The 19609-nt window shown below is 41.1% G+C and overlaps 2 protein-coding genes across 3 annotated transcripts; one reads left to right on the forward strand and one right to left on the reverse strand.

The window, feature by feature from the left end:
- Nucleotides 1-955: 955 nt before the first annotated feature.
- On the reverse strand, nt 956-12488 carry f2 (coagulation factor II (thrombin); the record flags this gene model as incomplete). The annotated part of the gene is made up of 20 exons (XM_083665177.1): nt 12387-12488; nt 11264-11502; nt 10280-10347; nt 9849-10129; nt 7628-9594; nt 6829-6850; nt 6253-6363; nt 5886-6046; nt 5681-5705; nt 4873-4938; nt 4543-4648; nt 4309-4442; nt 3700-4020; nt 3284-3394; nt 2695-2821; nt 2306-2473; nt 1987-2160; nt 1676-1854; nt 1384-1454; nt 956-1105 (listed from the first exon to the last, which is right to left on the reverse strand). Exons 1-20 carry the CDS (start codon nt 12433-12435, stop codon nt 956-958), a joined length of 4530 nt encoding a protein of 1509 aa, XP_083521303.1. The 5' UTR covers nt 12436-12488.
- On the forward strand, nt 11835-17486 carry LOC310825016 (uncharacterized protein). 2 transcript variants are annotated; one of them, XM_083697423.1, is made up of 8 exons: nt 11835-11981; nt 12920-13027; nt 13272-13378; nt 13516-13775; nt 13929-13996; nt 14200-14384; nt 14835-15527; nt 16427-17486. In XM_083697423.1, the coding sequence occupies exons 2-8, from the start codon at nt 12966-12968 to the stop codon at nt 17218-17220; spliced, it is 2169 nt and encodes a 722-aa protein (XP_083553549.1). In that variant the 5' UTR covers nt 11835-11981; nt 12920-12965; the 3' UTR covers nt 17221-17486. The 2 variants fall into 2 exon arrangements, with proteins under 2 accessions (XP_083553549.1, XP_083553550.1); XM_083697424.1 differs by lacking the exon at nt 11835-11981 and having other exon boundaries at nt 12608-13027.
- The last annotated feature ends 2123 nt before the right edge of the window (nt 17487-19609 follow it).

A 19609-nucleotide genomic window follows, 5' to 3' on the forward strand; every position in this document is an offset into this window, starting at 1 on the left:
CAGTTTTTTGCTGTTATTTCATCCCTAGTTTCAATAGTTTACAAGTAGAATAGGCTATATTAATGTTCTCTAGTATCTACTGATTAAAATGATATGCAACATGAAACCTCGTATGATTTTAGTGTTAAGAAGTATGTTTTGTACATTTCACTCTATAGGAAATCCCATAGGAATGTTGTTCGTCCAGTGGAGGGATATAAATCCAATTGTCTTTATGATGAGAGCATAAAACCTTTCAATTCGGATAGAGAGGGAACTAAAAAATTAAGATGGATACTGGATGCTGAATGGAGCTACTGTGAAGAAGCAGATTCTGGGTATCTCTGCTTTGGCCTTTCTATAGTGTGTGAATTCACATTGATGATGCAGTGTGCAGTGTATGCTCAGGGTTAAAAAAGTAGTCCTTTACAGATGTGTTATCTGTTTGATTACTCAAAAGCAGTAATGCAATTTCACTTACGTTCTTCTTACATTTCCCATAAAAGTAGCATAAAAATGAAATAAACCTGAAAATTTAAAATGTTTATTTTCAAGATCCATGGTTTTCATAAATGTTTACACTATATAGGCCACTAATTACTGTGTAGTCACATAAAACAATGTATTTGGAAGTGTAAAACCCCACAGGCCAAATGTCCTAATATGGTGTGTTGAAAGTGTTTCGTGTTTGAAACCCTAAAAGTAACTCTTTTTACAGTAATTGTTAGAGATTACAGTAAAAACATTTTTTTAATCAGATTACAGTGAGGGATTACATGTTATCCCTTACTCCCCAACCCTGTTTAGCCATATCAGCATCCTCTTTGGCTCAGTCATCATGATGCAGTGAATATGCAGCAAAATTTACTTTTTACCATTAACAAGCATTGATCAAGATCAGGAACAGAAGGTTATTTCCAGTTTGACATCATTTCAACTTTGCATGTAAAGGAAAGAAAAACACTTGAGAAAGACATCAATCATCATCGCCTGCTTTGTCAATAACTTTCCTCATCCACCTTTTCATGCGGAAAAGATGAGTGTAGAATCCATATTTCCCATCCCGGTCACAGCCCTCTCCCCAGGACACAATACCAATCTGGTACCAACGATTGTCATCTGGATTCTGTGGGCGGGCATGTCATTTCATTAGTGTAGGCTACTCTTGGATCACTTTGAAAGCAACCTCACAAGACCATAATTTCCTCACTCACTCGGTCAGGCTTCCTGCTGTATCAATGCACACTATTTGGTGCTAGCTGTTTTGCCCTTTATACAAATAGATTAAATTCAAACAAAAACAACTTCTGTTTTTCAACTCAGTAGCCGTCCCGGAGTGACCCAAAAAAAATTACATGATTTTGTTTCCTAAAACTTGTCTCATGTTTCTCTAGTTGTAATTACCTTCATGACAAAGGGACCACCACTGTCCCCTTCGCAGGCATCACCACTTTTCACAGCATCTGGGGTGAAGCCTGAATGTACATGAAAATTACAAGGAAGGAATGGTTATACCAGTGCAGATCAGAAGAGTCAGTCTACACATATAGCATATTTGAGATATCTTCAGTAAAATGGACTGTACATGAAGCACTTTTCAAACTGTCCATGAGATTGTTTGGTTAAGGGGTTACAGGTAACAGGTGCTGTTTAATAGCGGCTACTAGTAAGAGATTTATAAGCTACAGCTCCTCACCAGCACAGAACATGTTGTCTGTGATGCGGACAGCGGTGGATGCTCTGCAGGTGTCCTGGTCAACAATGGGTAAATGGACCTGCTGGAGGACGGTGGGGAGATTGTTCTGGACTGAGCTCCAGGTCTCCTTGAGGTTACCCCAGCCTGTCACCCGGCCTTTATAGCCAGCAAACATCAGTCTAGAGGGACACATGATACACAGTATGAAATGTTTTATAGGTTTGATTTCAATAAACGTTCTCAGTGGCTATATATCAAGAAAAATCCAGGTGGCCAATGGGCTGTGTCGTGACTCGTGATTGAGATCTTACGTTTTAGCAACCTTCTTAGTTGGCAGACAGATTGGGTGGATCTCATCTGTGAAGTCAATAGGTCTCCTCATGTGCAACAGAGCAATGTCACGGTTCAAGTTCTCCTTCCAGTTGTACTTAGGGTGGACAATAATCTCATCAATGGCCACAATCTTCTCTGTGCCCCTTTCGAACCTGGGAATTGTATGAAATACTGTACACATTAAACAATTCAAACCTGCCTTTTCCTCAGTTGAAATTCAATGGTTGTAGAGCTGTCATCTATAATATGTAACCTATTCCTAAAGATCAGAGGGAAAAACAGGATTTCAGAACTCACTTAAGTCTGTTATGTTTTCCAAGGCGGACCAGGATGTCATTGATGGTGAAGTTCTTTCCCCATGGCGGGTAGAGGATGCAGTGGGCTGCAGTGAGGATCCACTCATCACTGATCAGACTGGCCCCACACAGCAGCTCCTGGGGGCTTTTCTTAAACAACATCACCTGCCTACAGTGATCAACAGCTGCCATCAGTGATTTCTACACCAAACAACACCAACTGTATGTACTGTATCTGTCTATCTGCCTTCTTCATTTCTGCAAAGACAAACTCCCATTGAGGATAGAAACACACAGAATACGTATACTTCTACTTCCCATTCTCATAAAGAGAGATCAAATAGTAAAATCAATACATTATATTTTGATTATCTTTTTTTTTTTTTTTACCATGGTGCACTGGCTTTTTCAGCATCGATGCCTTTAACAATGCGGCCTCCCATATAGGACTCAAGCAGCTCCTTCTCTTTACTGTCTGTCTTAGAGATCTTCTCAAACAGGGGTCGCTCTCCACACACTGAAAATATGGCAAAATAGAGAAAATACAAGCAGCATGTTTATGGCTGTCCAATAGTGTTTATTTATTTGACCTTTATTTATCCAGGAGGTCCCATTGAGGTCAAAATACCTCTTTCTGAAATGAGACCTGGTCAAGAAGGCAGCACACGCTAAAACAGACAAACAATGACAATACACACAAAACAAAAACAACAGTAGCCTACAAGGAAAAGTGCAGAAGTAAAACACAAAAAATATTTAATAAAATGTCTATGGTGAAGTTCAAAGTGTTAATCTATTACAATAAAATGTTGTCTATTTTCAACTATTCTTACAATGTTATCAATGACACCAGTAATCATTTATGGTTTTGAAGAGTTTAAATAATGCTGCAATCCTACAGTGAAAATAGTCTCCCCCTCTGTGAACCCTAGTAGTCATACAAATCTACATTATCTTGCCAAACCGATATTATACTAACCTATCTCTCCTTTGCCAAAGCTGCGGGGGTTGAAAAAGACTTTCCGGGGTCCAGAGAGCACAGATCTTTCCCTTTCTCCAGTTTCAACCTCATAGTTATCTATGGGATCATCTGAAAGATAAGAGCAGACCAGCCTTATATAATCTGTCCAATGAAGACAAATATCCCTAGCTGAAAGTGTATGCATATGATTCTTATGAAGTTACAGCAATTCAAAGTAACTCAGTGTGACTGATTGTACCTGACTGGGGTCAGTGGCCAGTTTTAAAAATACAAAACAAAGCTTTATGTCAGCTGAATCCTGGATAAACAAATGTGCAAGTGCCCAACCAGAAACCACATTAAATTAGTTTCAAAGTGTCTTAATCATTTCAGTGAAACAGTTCTACCAGAAACAATAATCAAACACAGCTCACCACACATCTCAAGGTCACAGTAGCCCACAGTGGTATTTCCACCATTGTCCACAAAGCACCAGGGTCCCTCCATATCTCCGTCAGGATTTCTGCAGTGGTTCTCTATTAGTTTGACCTCTGGGACAAAATCCTTTCCTTTGCTAATTGCCAGTGCCTTTGGGGATGCCCACGGCAGACACTTGGAGCCTTGCATGGTAACTGATAGATCACCTGTATAGTCTATGCCATTGTTGGCCAGGCAGTCCTTCTTGGTGTATACAGGCCTCACAGTGAGTAGTGTTGAATCACCTGGCCCCTGTGTAAGCAAAACATCAGGATCACCTGGAAAACGGTAAGGAAAACATCAAAATCTATAGGAACTCTCACTAAACACACTGTGACAAAGGTACTGTAGCTCAGCATCAACATGCAACTAAACGTTACTATGTTTACCCTGATCACAGGCTTGGGAATTTCCTGTCACTTAATTTTTGTAGGACCTAGCCAAGATGAGCTCTAAACAGTCAAATGGGTAATGTGAAATGGGTAACTAAATGCTTCATAAATGCTTGTGTTTGCCATACCATAACTGCGTTATGTACAGTGAGCAACTCAGCAGGGATATCATACCACACTTTGGGACGTAGCATGCCTCTCTCCTGACAGTGGGATCTCTAGTGAAGCACCAAGGACCTCCTGGACTGTTGTCTGGGTTTCTGCAGAAGTTCTCCTTCAAGGTTTCATCCAGGGAAACATTGAATTCCCTGAGAAGAAATACCACCACTCAGCAACACGCGAGTAAATGGGACAATCTCTTGGGATGTGCAACAATAACCTCATTCCAATCATGGGGTAAACACATACGTTATTCTGTGGGGGAAGCTACTTGTCCAGTACTGGCATGGCTTTCTTGAGGAAGTGCTGGAGATTATACCATTGTAGTTCACACCATTGCCGGCTGAGCATTCTCCTGTAAAATGCAGGCCCACATAATCCAATTAAGAACACCATACTTCTTGCTTTGAAAATAACTAAATATTTTTCCTGAATCAATGGTTTTTACAGATAAATACTTTCAACAGAGAAGAATGCAAATGTATTTTCAAACAAAACCTGAAAGGTTTATTTTAGTCTAAAACATTTTGCTCTACATTTTCAAACACATAAAATGAACTGCAGAACAATAATATTTACCTTTAATGCATTTCTTCAATGTATTTATATTATCCTGGATCCTCAGCAAAGAAGTGCCATTACAGTCTGTGAACACGACAAGTAATATGTTAAGAACTAGAAAACATGAGACTCAAATTGAATTGTGCAAGTGCACAACATATGAAAATATGCAATATGTATGAGATCACCAACACAGGGGCTAGTATGAGTGACATCCAGAGATGAGCAAAGATGCATCAAAATGTATTATTTTACAAAATACCCTAAAAACCAATGTATTAAAATAAACTACAAAATACTTTTATAGAAATTGCAAAATACAGACAATACATTTCCAAGACTGGCAGCCTAGCATGTAGAGGGACTTTAAAAAAAAAAAAAAATATATATATATATCACTGTAATACCAATTAAATGTAATACCAATATCACAGCGAAAGATTACCAGAAATGTTCAACAAATGTGGTACAGTAGGCACAAGTAAGTTTTGTGCAAGACAATTTTGTCTTGGAATTAACAGAATTTAGTAAGCTGCATCATCATTATCCTCATCAGTTTGCCAGTTCTATCAGCAAACTCAGATCTCTACTGAAAAGTATTTCAGAATTTTTGTTCAGGCCAGTCAAATGCAAATTAGAAAACACTCAATACGTATTTCAAATACATGTAACAGACATACTGCCCATCTCTGGCCACATCTAAGTTGCACTTTGTTCGTGGTTCAATACCATCTATTTACATTGGGTGTTGTGTCTGAAGACTGCATGTAATTCAAGAGGGTTTAGAATAGAAGAACACAGGTTTGATGGAATAACAAATACTTACCCAAATATTTGCCCCAAAACGTTTCCTAAATTAGACAGAAAGTTATTTGATAACATTATCCACCAATCATCACATTATCATATACATTATTCTGTAGAGGCACGAAGAGCAATAATACAGTTTATCAAGCAGTTAAATGTCTAATACTGCTAAGGTAAACACATGTTTTGTCCGAAACACAAATGTGTTTACTTTACTTTCTCACCGTCTTGTCAGACACTTCAAAAACCTCACGGGCTTCCTCATTGTCACAGATCTCCTCAATGCATTCTCGCTCCAAGTTCCCAGGTTTCATCTCCTCAAAGAGGGAATTTGCCCGTTTGGCACGGATAAAAACCTGAGAGGCCTTCTTGCTGTCAAGAAATACTGTAAAAAAATATCTACAGACTGTTATTTTCTGTGTGACTATAATGACATTGAATTGACTTTTGTTGGCTTGCTTTGACATAAAATCAGCCACCAGTTACTCCTTTGTTCAAGACAAGTGTCAACAAGACAAGTAGCTGTAATGCTACAAACCAGGGCTGGTAAAGCACAGAAGTAACAATTCATAAATCAGACATAAATCTTACCGTCATCACAAAGGGTGACCTGAAGAGTAGATGACAATAGAATGGTGAAAATGAGAGTTGCAGGTATTCTACCCATTGCTTCTGAGGGTAATGCAGAGCTCCTAGCAAAACCTAGGACACCACAAAACGTTATCACCTCTTCAATAGCCAGTGCACATTGAATATCCCCCCACTTTTAGTTACATGGAACCACTTGGTTAATATTGAACCACTGGAGTTCAAATAATGACTCAATTCAGAGGCTGCACCGCCCATTGGATTGGAGTCACGTTCAATATTGTGTTCAACCTCTGTTATAGATTCAGCTATCACATATACTGCAGTCACATGCGTAGCTTTCTTCATTGTTTCTTTTCAGGGACAACTTATTTCTTCAAAATAAGACAGTGACAGGGTAGTGTACAGTATCTAAAAAAGTTCAGTGGTTCAGATAACAAGTGAACATTTCAAATACATTAAAAAAATTACCAATACTAAAAATAATAATAAAACGATACAATACTGCTCAATTAACTTTTAAAATACTTCTCATCTGCTCATTTGAACAGTGCTATCAAAAGCCATTATGAAACGTACTGACGTGAACTCGAACCACACACTAAAGTTGCATCAAACCAGAATGTTTATTGATTCACTCTTAAAGACTCCTGTCCCAACCATCCAAATATTTGCTGACAAATATTGAATGACGCATGGCTTAAGAGTAAAAAATAATTTTCAAAAACATAAAATGTTTGTAAAACGATAGGTGCTTATTTTCGGTAGGAGTCTGACAATAATGACTATTTCATTGAAGCTCCATAACTAAAGCAGTGGGTTGTGAGAGTTCAAATAATGTAATCTACTTTAGATAGTAATCATCTTCGTTCTCTAGAGGTCAAAATTCTCTTGATGCAAAATTCTCTTGGAGCCAACTATAAGCTTTCATCCCTAACGATTTTATTTCTCTGTTTAACCACTGGCATTTGCTGACACGCCGTTAAGTTTCAGTACTGTGCTTGAAAAGAACATCTGGTGCAAATAGTGACAAGGTCCACCACAAAAGTCAATATTTGCTGAAATCCTCAACTCTGTCACAGCTATCATAATATGACCCGCCAAACATTACCAGTGTATCTACATGGAATATCATGATTTTTTTTTCTATGATGTGAACAATTTATTTTCATATTATGAGATCAATGTGAATGAAATGAATGCAAGTTCTGATTTCCTTCAGGTACAGTGCAGTACATCTGACAAGCTAGATGTTTGTATGTTTTATTCAAGCTCTTTAATATTTCAATACAAGAATTCAAAATACAGCAGATCATCCTCATGAAATAAGAACTCTATAGGCAGACAAAGAGTAAAATGGTATGACATTTTTTTAAACCCCTGTTTCTATCTCAATGGTCTCTGCCACAGAGCTCAGTCCATCCTCTCCCTGTAGAAACACCAGATTGCTATGTGCTTTGTGGTCTCTCACCACAATGCACTTGTCATTTGAGTCTGAGACAATGATCTCTATAACCTCCTCATTAAGATGGATCTGGCCGACTTCCTGTTCCACCCCTTCTTCTATTACAACACGCTCCAGAGAAGAAACTGCACTGTCATGGTATGAGTCTGAGGTGCTGACAATAACTCCCCCTGAGTTAGACATGGCTAAGTCCTCAATGGCTTGAACGTACACTACTGTCTGACTCTCCATCTCCTCCTCGGGGGCTTCAACCCATGTCTTGACCACTGGCTTGCGAGAGGTCTTTCTAGGTCTGCCTCTAGTAGGGGCAGGATGGCTAGAGTCCAGAGCTGCCAGAGCATCAGCAATCTCCCCAGACGTCCTCTCCTCTCTCTTTATGTGGGAGAGCTGGTGGCGAACCAGGCTCTGCATTAGTGTGTAGCCAGCACCACACGTCTGACACTTATAGGGCTTATCCTCAAGGTGGGACTTCATGTGCCGACGGAGCTTGGTGGCCATGGTGTAGGCTTTCCCACACACCTCACACTTGTGAGGTCTCTCCCCTGTGTGTAAACGTTCGTGGGCCCGCAAGGTGTGGGGGTCCCGCAAGGCTTTGCCACATATGGGGCAAAGGTAGACCTCCCCTGTGTGTGATATGAGGTGTCTTCGGAGCTCAGGCACCTGGGAAAAGTACTGATCACAATAGTTGCACTTGTAGGGCTTTTCCCCTGTGTGGATGCGTAGGTGACCCAAAAGGTTACCCCGTTGTCGGAATGTCTTGCCACAGTGGGGGCAGGGGTAAGGCCGTTCCCCTGTGTGTAGACGCATGTGGTTCCTAAGGGAGCCTGTGTTGGCCAGTTCTTTTTCACAGATGGGGCACTTGATCTTGGGAGGTTGGTAATTTTCCTCCTTGTTGCGGTGGGCCTCCCTGTGAATACGTAGCGAGGGTCGACGGGCAAATGCCTTCCCACATATATCACAGACAAAGGGCCTCTCCCCTGTATGAAGAACCTCATGCTCCTTGAGGTCCCGTTTCAGGCCATAGCTCTTGTCACATTGCTGGCATTTGAATGGCCTCTCCCCCCGATGCATCAGGACATGGGCCTTGAAGTTCTCTTGGGAGCTGTAGTTCTTTCCACACTCAGTGCATAAATAAGGCTTCAGGTCAGAGTGAGTGAATGCGTGCTTCTTCAAGTGGCACAGCTGAAAGAAGCTCTTGTCACACTGGTTACATTTATATCTCCTTTCCCTGGCGTTAAAGTCAAGGAGATCTGGAGCTGACTTAGGAATGACATCTCCAGCTTTGTTGTCCTCTATGTCACTATCCTTGGATATTTCATCTGAACTGGCATTCTCTCCATTTGTTACACCAGTTTCTTGGTGAGCTTGTCCATTCTCATCACAAACTCTGGATGGAACCTCTTGTGACACTTGCTGATTCAAAGACCTATTTTTGCACTCTTCAAGACGCTTGTGAATGCGGTTGACGAGTGAATGCACCTTTCTGGGTTTAGCAGCGAGTCGTGAACTGGCCCGAAGAGCTGGTTGCCTTTGTTCCTCCTGAGGCTTTCTGACCACATTATCTTCCCTACTCTTTTGAGGCTCTTCTGGATGACTCACAACTGTATTGTTACTCAAAGGAAGCACATTGGTTTTTTCTGGAATTACACTTTCTGTTTTGTTTATTTTGCATACAACATCATCTCCGTTCTGCTGTAGTCTTTTAAAACCACTAGAATGAGAATCTCTCTGGGGTCTCTTTTTCATTTTGAAGATATGAGGTTTGCTCCTTTTGATTTGAATCTGGCTTTCCTCTGCCTCCACGTTAGGCTCCATTGTCTCCAGTGAGGAAGTTGACTTTTCTGCATCAACAGTGTGCTTTGAATGACTCTCTTCAGACTCTGTAAGATAAGAAAATTGCATTCACTCTAATAGTTTCAGAAATACATAGAAATCATCATGAGATTAACAATAGTAATGAGCATAAACATTAGTAAATATGTACAAAGAACAGTGCATCTACTTTGGTAAGTGTTAGGTACAGTAGACCTAATTTGGTGGATTCATTTTCAGTCACACATTGGCTTCCCCAAACATCAGTCAACCAATTCCATGTGTGCATTGAGAACATTACTGAATGAGTGTGTCAGGCTACCTGTAAGATGTAGCTCCTGCTCCATGGAGTGTACACCTAGGGATACATCCTCTGTTGATTTGCGAGGTGTGCCTTGCTTGCGAGGTTTGCCTGTTGTGGGCACTGACCCTCTTTGGTCTACATCATGTTCCAGAGGTTCACCAGGGACCTCAGAGTCTTTAAGCCAAAGTAGGATCTCTGTCCCTGGGGGGATGTCCTTGCAGGCCCTTAGGCAGAGACTTCCATCCAGCTCATGGACAGTAACATTCTGTTCCTCCCTCCTCTTTGCATTGCAGGCAAATCTAGATGAAACAAAGAGAGAAGGTGTTAAGTGACCTACTATAGCCTATTGGTTTAATGATTATTCTGCATAAGCTAACTCCACTCCAAGGTTATTAGCCCCTCTACCTGACTGCTGCTAGAGGGTTTGATATAGATAAGGTTAGACCTACCTAATCCAATACATAATGTCCCATAGAGGCCCCATGGCTATGGGTTGATATGCTTCTTCCAACAAGCTCTATGAGAATGAAGAAAATAACCATTAGATCAAATGTAATACATCTACAGCTTTAATCAATAAAGTGCATCAATTACTGTAGGCATTCAGCTGACAGCATATTACGTACAGCTCTGTTTTACATTGCAATTCACCCTATAAGCGACAGACAAAGTCTGGATGATAAACGTACAGTTTTGGCTGTTAAACAAGATCTAGTCTCACATAGCCATACCTCCAAATCACGTTGTTCTCATGCCTCCTTTGGAGGTCTGGAGAATTTTAAATTAGCTTGGATTGAACTGGATGGAGCGATGGGAGAATGCGCTCACAATCTCATTGGATGTTGCATTCCAAGAACCCTCCCCCCAAATGCCACTGTAGAATGATTGCTTGTTATGATGTGCCTCGTCTTTTCCAATCGGGTAGGACTATTTTGCTGAAGGAAAAATGTTATTCTGTTTTTTTGGAACTCCACCCAAGCAAGGTGTTTGATTGTTTGAAGTGTTACGAGGCGTCACTCGGTTTCTAACCCTTAGTAGCTACTTTCTGCAAAGCATTTCCCCAGGCTTTCCCGAACTTAGAAAGCCTGGTCTCAACGAGGTTAATCAAGACTAAGATAATTTGTAAATTTGGTGTGAGCTGTCACAGGTTACACCACATCATAACATACTCGCATAAGATAACATACTACGAGCTGTGGCGGCTGTCCTGATATGATCCGTCAGATCGCACAGCAAGACAACATCAAAACAAACCACAATGGGTGTAACTGGCCAGCACAAGTGTCTGAAACAAGACAATAGTGTCCGTAAACATGTTTGATGCACACAGCCTTTCGATGGCTGATTAGGACACCCAGACTGATTTTAGTGGGAGGGATCTGTTTTTCCCCTCAACACAAGTAAATAGGATGCGATGTAAGCCTAAAACATACCTTCTCTGTAAACACATCTTCACCATGGTTTAATTGGGCTTTGCATTGGCCCTCCAAGCCCAGTAGCACCCCTTTCCGCAAAGCCTGCCCCACACACCAGAGCCCCAACTGGCCATCATTTGCTAGAGAGGGGCCCACTGTCAGTCCACGAGGAACAGCTTTCAGTACACTGTGTAGGAAGTCCTGGTTTAGGGATGAACTCCTCATGCCTTGGGGGTCCATCCCACTCTCTGTACTCACTTAATTTAGAGACACAAAACGCATTACATTAGATATCATTTCAAATAAGTCTGCCCACACAACATAAAAAAAAGAAGAAAAAAAGTAAACTGACTTGCTGTAAATCTCTCAATATGATATGGATACATACATCAAAGTCTTTTAGGTAGTCGACTATTTGTAACTTTGTGGCATCCATGTATCACTAGCTAGCAATGTTCTCTAGTAGATAACAAAAATGTTATAGAATTAATCATAAATGTGAGGAAAAGCACAAGCCCCACTAACTGACAGTGATCGTGACAACCCCATGCGTGAGCATGCGCGGCGCCCCTGAGACGGGCAGATTTCCGCGCTAATGTCAACCCTAGCCAACTCATGCTTGCTCAAATAAAATGTGTAACTTAGCTGGCTAACGTTACTAATGCCAGATAACAAAGTTTGGCAGGATTAACTGGAAATAGTATACGTCGACAACGGCCTGTCTGTTCTGTGTCGGGTAAGCTTGTCAATAAATTAAATTAATGGAACATGCTGCTGTTCTGCTGCAGCATAAATATGGAGAGGCACAAATAGCTAGCTAGCTAGCCAGCAAACTCAGAAACAAGACAATTTCATAAATCAAATTTCCTAACATGGCAAGAGAAGACAAATCGATGTAGTTAGCTAGTCTTTATAACATAGCTAGATAGCTTATTAGTGTTATACTGGTATATGTTAATTCGTATTAGCTTACAACTGATATAATAGGGCTAACTTACCCTGTACAACATATTTTTACAGCTAGCTAGCAGGTATACCTGCTAGCCAGCAGACAATGTTAACATGGTTCTAAGGTTAGTCAGTGTATCAGTCACATTAAAGCAGAATGATTGAGTAGTGACAATAATTTAGGAATACTAACTCAAGATCCTTAGAGTCTTGGCCAATTGTGTAGCATTAATTCTTTCCATTGAAAACTCCGGGAAAAATCATCGTTCTCCAGCCAACAAGGACACCAACCGGAAGTCCAAATAGTCTCTGTCAAAACAATCCGACAGGAAACATCTGGTCAACACTGCTAACTAATTTAGCTGCATGGCTTTTTAAAATATAGTATAATAATATGTGTGATGATATGACAAAAGCAAAGACCTTTACATTGCTGTTTCTTGTACACTGCTTATTTGCAACAGCTCATTCGAGGCAAGTGGAACTAATGTGTGTGGTTGCTGACTCGCTTAATGTAACACATGATTGTCTGTCATCTCTTGATACTGATTTTACACTTATAACCAATTATATTTGTAAGACTAGCTAGTACATGGTCAGTGAGACAGCTCTTATATCGTGTTTGCTTACGTTGCAGCTTTAATCTGAGATACATACAATAGGGATAGATCATGCTGTCTGGACCAGTAAAACTATGATGTTTTACTCCCTCCTCCTCCCCAACAGTCCTGACATGGTATGCTGAGGTGGGACTTGTGTGGACCTATGCGCCATGGCAGAGTCAATTTCCAACCAAGATCATTATTCCACAGAAGCAGAATTCTGCTGCACACAGTAAAAACCTTCTTTGGATCTATGTACAATATGCATTGTGTTGATGAAGAGAGCAACTCCACCAAATTTCATTTGGCCTTGACATCTGTGTATCACTGATTTCATGGTCTCGTGAAAGCAGTGACCCTGCTATGGTCTTCTTTCTTTCATCAACTTGTAACTCATGTGCTAGTTGTCTTTACTTTCTAAAAAAAACATTTATTTAGAGATATTTATTTGTATATGCACTATCTTCCTATCACAGTGACATCCAAGACATTGAGTCTTTACAGGAAGAAGGTCCCGACCAGAGATTGAAAGTCGACCACATGCTTTTTACCATTGATGGACACCAAAAAATAGACTTCTGGTGTGAGTATAATCTTATCTGCTTCTAAAGAATGAGAGATTAATGTGACTTGATATTGTACTATTCACTGGTTACATTTTGCCTTCAGATCTAGTTGCCTTAAACATACAGTATAACCCATCTCTGTGTGCCTCCACAGTTTGTGAAGAATGCAAGGAGTATTTTGTGGATGAATGCCCCACACATGGCCCTCCTGTCTTTGTGCCTGACACCCCTGTGCCCGTGGGCATCCCAAACCGGGCAGCACTCACAGCCCCAAGTGGCATTGAGGTCATCCAGGAGGGTAGCGAGGTAGACGTGTACTGTGTGGACAAAGACATTACCAAGGGGGCACTGTTTGGTCCTTACCAAGGTGAGGTGGTGTCACAGGACAAGTCCTCTGGATTCTTCTCCTGGATGGTGAGTAGAAACCACTCCTTACTTTCTTGTAGCTCACTGCAACATAGGATAGGCCTATACCTAATTAAATTGTCTGACTAATGTCATGCCCATGTGAAACTTTAAGGTGCTAGCTAGCTTCTAGGTATTTTAATATATGTATTTTTCCCCTAGCTGGTGGATGAAAACAACTCGTACAAATCCATTGATGGCAGTGATGAAACCAAAGCCAACTGGATGAGGTATTTTTTATGTAACCTTTTTAGGTCAATTCATAACACATAGTTGTTTAATCATTTTTGATAATGAGTATAAAAGATGTCAGTATGAAGAGATGTCAGTATCTCTAAGATGAGTTTTCCATAAGCAAAATGCATCAAACCTGTGTTTTTAGTATTGTTTTAATACGATCTCTAAACCAACTTTCACCACGTTTTGTTCTCAGGTATGTGCGAAACTCTGCAGAGGACAGTGAACGGAATCTGACAGCCTTCCAGCACGGAGAACACATCTACTTCCGGGTGTGTCGTGAACTGTCAGTGGGAGAGAGGCTGCGAGTCTGGTACAGTGATGACTACATGGACCGATTACACAGCATGTCCCAGGACACCATCGACAACTTGACCACAGGTCACACTGACTCCTTCCCCTGATCCTCTTGCCCCTACCCTCATAACTACCTCCACTCCTTTGATTGATTTGCAAAATGCAAGACAGTGGGTGTAATTTTGTACGCGGAAGTCCTTTCAAACAGTTGTTTTAAGAAAGTGATTAATATAAACAAGATCATTGTCACTTTGCAACACATTTTAATCATAACCACCAGGGGGACCTCAAATGTTGTAAAATGTGGAAGCTGAAACAACTGAATGCAATATTGATTGTATTAACAACCATCTGTCACCTTTAAAAAATGAATACTACATAAAGAGTTACTCAGCAAAGTGGTAAAACCCCCATATTTTCTCTGTATAAGAGTGATAACTACATGCCTGGCATGCGATTATAAATTACAAGCTTCTTAAACTGTATGAATACAATGTGCTTACCAATATATTACCTTTCCTATACCTCTGACAGTGGAGAAAAACTCTCCAGTGTGGTCAAGTCCCTGGAATGTTACAGCACGGGACCGCGAGGCCACCCAGGCCCTCATCGAGCACTATGGCTCTCCCGAGACCCAGGGTCTGTTGAACAACCGCACCACCAGAACCAAGCAGATCTTCGAGATCATCGCCAACCGCATGGCGGCCCAGGGCTTCTTGATCAGTGAGAACTCCTGGCAGGCTGGCAAACGCTGCTTCCAAAAGTGGCGCAACATGGAGCGCACCTACAAAGACTACATTCTGGCGTCCAAAAAGCCTGAGGCTGGACGCAGGAAACAGCCAGAGTTCTTTGACCAGTTCCACACACTCATGGGCCAGAGGCTGAGCTCGAAGCTGGCTGCTGCTGCTGCTGACTGCCCAGCTAGGGGTATGGCCAAGCTGAAGCCTAAAGCCATAGCACTTCCTCCTACCCTGCCCCTCTATGCTATCGTAGTCCCATCCAGCCACCCGGTCAACCACAGTATCCCCTCCACCTCGACCCCAGAGGCTGAGGATTGTGTCCATGCGGGCACCACTGAGCCTGAAGGCACCAACCAAGCTAGGAAATCTGGGAGAGAGAGGCCTCCTCATCCCAAGATGCTCCAGGCGAAGGAAGAGAAGGACGAGAGGGATGAGAAGCATCTGCAGAAGAGGAGGAGGAGTAGGTCATGGCTCGGGGATGACAGAGGTAAGTTTCTTCAGCTTAAGTTGAGCTGTTGTGCCTTAAAGCGATGCTCCACTCTACTTAAATCTTATAGTTGTTTTGCACTTGGATTTGGTATAGTAACTTACCTGTTTCGGCATCACTTATCACAGTTTTTTAAGTATCAACGTACTCTATCATCTGAGATGAACATGACACTCCGCATCGCAATTTCATTTCCACTTCTTCATTTACAATGATGCCGTTTAGCCAATCACCCTTTGGTTTAACTGCACACTATGCTGAAATGTGGAGTGCCATGTTTGGAGTTTTCACCGTGGCTTCGGGTATAAAGTTAATTTGTTACAGATGTTGTTTATTTTGTGGGGCCGATGAAAATCTCAGATGATGGAGAGTACGTTGATACTTTCAAACGTGGAATAAGTTATGCTGAAACATGTAAGGGCATTCATGGTTGAAATAAGTCGCAAGTTCCGGCAAGCCATTACGATGACACTGAGTGTCGCATCGGAGCTAGAGGCAACCCAATGGACCAATTAGTGTTGACTCGAGGTGTGGGAGGTCTACTTGCGCCTTTGTCAGGAAATAAATCTGATGTATTGAGTACTATTAAGACAGAACAGAACATTTAATTTTGAAACTAAAATGTACACCTTTTACATTACCGTTGGCAAAGTATTTCAGAGTTGAGTTTGATTGTTGTTATGGACTTTTTTGAAATATTCTGACAGAAATTTAGATAATCTCGATATATGAACAATGAATATAAAAACGGTTTGGGGTGGTGTACTAGTTTGAATAGTAGTACTAGACATATGATGTAATTAGAGTGGAACATCCCTTTAAGGTGTTCAGTGCCCTCATCCTCTGGTAGCCATTATCTGCCAAGTAAACTGATGAACACTCTTTTTCTCTTTCTCTAGCTGCAGAGAACGGGAGGGTCCCAACTGTGTGGTCTGAGAGGAAGGTAACCAGACAAGACCTTGAGGCGACAGAAGCGCTGGTGGAGCTGTATGGCTCCCCAGAGATCCAGAGCCTGATAAGGGAGAACAAGACCCGCACCAAGAGGATCTTTGAGATTATCGCCAGCCGGCTGAGGGAGCAAGGCTTTCCCATTAGCGACGTTCCTGAGCAGGCTGGCCAGCGCTGCTTCCAGAAGTGGAGGAACCTATCCAGAGCATACAAGGACTACGTCCTCCATCCAGAGAAAGCCGACACAGCAAAGAAGAAGCCTCCGCCTTGCTTCAAACGCCTCCAGGACATCATAGGCCAACAGCTCTGCCTCCAGCTGTCTGGGGGAGACTCCCCCGGGCCTGAGGGAAGCATGGGAGGCATGGAAGAGCCAGAATTAGAGGCAGACACTGAGGGTGATGGTGTTAGTCAGTCTCTGTTGAACATTGTGGAAGTGCCGGCCAGCCCCAACGATACTGTCAGTGTCAACCCCCCTTCTATCTCTACCACCTCTACGTCCTTGTCCTCTCCTCCTCATGCAACAAACCACCTCCATGTTGGACCCAGCGTGCAGAAGAGGAGGAGGATGACAGACGTATTAGATATCTTGCAGGGGTACAGAGAAGAGGACGAAAGATTGCAGGAGGAGAGGGAGAGGAGGGCAGAGGAGCGCTTTGAGCAGCTAAGAAGCCTTCTGCAACAACAGCACACAGAGACTATGACGCTGATGAGAGAACTGATCAATTCCATCAAGTCAGAAAAGTAATATTCATGTCTTCTTGATGTTGTTATTAGGGTTAACTGTTACCTGCCCTGTTTGTATGAAGTAAGTGTCTTTTTTTATTATGGCCAGAGAAATGTACAGAAATGTTATGGGAAAAGAGGCAGACCACTCAAGTATTTCATGTTGTCATGCCATTGTTTGAATCGCTCAGTTATTTTGGATGGTGGTGCGTTGAAGTCTGTCCCAATCTGTATTGAGCTAGAATATGTGACTCTGTGGCCTATTTGTCAAAATAAACCTCCTGGTTTGAGATTGATGATATCTTTGAATTTTGGTCTGTTTATACAGCAAAAATTGTGTTTAAATGTCATCTTCTCTGTTGTTAAAAGGCTGGAGATAATCTACAACAGAGCTATGCTGTTTGGAACAGCTTCTCCACTGTTTTGAAAATGACTAAATGCACTCTTTTCAGTTTATTGTTTCATTTGGCAAGACGGTACACACATTTCATTTCATGTTTCTGTTTCAATCATAGAAGAGCAATAAGAAAGTGACAACGTGATACATACATTCCTTTAGTGGTCATGTGGATGAGTAAGGAGCGTAGGGTTTTGTAACAGGTGTTGTTGACGTCAGCTCCTCAGGCTGAGTGACAAAGACAGTAAGAGAGAAACACGAGCTGCAGCTATCGACACATCATGCTGTCTCTTATGGATGCAAAGTGGCTTTGGATTGTCAGTCTCCATTCCACCTTACTTATAGACCACTTTACTGCAGGTTTGCTGTGTGACTTGAGGATTTTGAAAGGGTGTCAGGGATCTCTTTTTGTGTTCTCTCAATGAGCTCATACAAAAGCTAGGCACGCATTATGACGCATATGATGAGCACATCATTACTTACAAGTAGTAAATGCAGTTTTATACAAGCCTTTCACATTGTGGCATACACACAAATAGCATTTTCTACAATGTTAATTGTTGGTTATTTCACCTGTTTTAGGCTGTCCTCAGTGATCCTGCTCTCCTCAACATTAATCACAGATTCACAGATACCACCTTAGATAACATACTATCCTTTCCATTGAATAGATGCGCAATGTTTTCTCTCTGCAGTGTGATGAACTGTACTATTGTATAATATTGGTTCTGTTATATATAACCAGATTGGAGGCAACATTCATTATTAATTGAGGCCATGCCTGCAGCTGCAGGGAGATTGTAATAGATAGGCAGGACCGGAAGACAACTGCCCTGAACAACCATGGATGATGCATTCTTGCTTGTATATCCTACTACCTCATATCCAACCACATCCACTGCAATTCTCTTAGGTAACCGATTACAACATTAGAGCATAATTATCTACAAACTATTGTTTAGGGCTGTAAAGTGTGTGTACTGTACATTTTCAACCAGTTGTATTTCAGACATCCTTTAAATAGGCTAGTGTAACTTAGGCATACTGTATACTGTATCTGGTCCAAAATGGAAATAGTCTTGAATTGAAGGTCTGGTTACAAAACATTTCAGAAAAGCAGATAAGAGTGCTGATGTTAAAAGAAGACATTTTCTTGAATTTATTTTTTATCTAAAAACATTTATTAAAACACAGAAACAACAGCATTTTATTACAGCAGAGCAGATTTAGGCTAGTTGAAGATGAATGTGAAGCGATATGTTTGATTGTATGATTGACAAAGATGCAACATACAATATCATAGTGAATACAATTCCATGCTTGTGAATTACTTATTTGTTGTAATTACTTATTACTTGGATGATTAACTAAGTAATAAGTAATTGACAAAAGTATTGCTTTCCACATTATTCACTATAATGATACTGTATGTCAAGAGTTAGGCCAGTGGATGGTATGACCGTAACATATGTGTTAGCTGTAATTGTCTGTAAATCTGCTTTTGTGTCATTTGGATTGGATTAGTGATATTGATGCTGAGAGCTTTGCTTTTTTTTTTCTTTTTTTATGGGAAGCCATACATACCCAAGGTTTGTTAGGTTTGTTAATGAGCTTCATATTATATCCACAGAATTATAATAATCATATTTTATTATGATCTCTGTGATTAGATCAATGTCTGCAGAATGTCTAATGTTAGGCAGACACATAGTGATCTGCAAAGGGGAGGCTAGTGGAGGTAGCAGGACGGGCTCATTGTAATGCATGGAATGGAATGTACCTCAGTACATCATCAGTAGAAGTGCAACTAGAATCAGATTTGTTGAAGAGCATGCCGGTTCCTTTGTTATTTCCACACATTTTGACTAACGTGTGTCATTATATCATGTTTGACAGCATACAGTATATTGGTGCAGTTTAGTTCACTTGACAAAAGCTTTGTAAAAGTAATTATACTGGAGGAAAATTCTCTTTGCGCACAATAACTGGAAGCAAAATGAACTATATTAAAACA

Source organism: Argentina silus (assembly GCF_951799395.1).
Source record: "Argentina silus genome assembly, chromosome: 2".
NCBI classification, from domain to species: domain Eukaryota; kingdom Metazoa; phylum Chordata; class Actinopteri; order Argentiniformes; family Argentinidae; genus Argentina; species Argentina silus.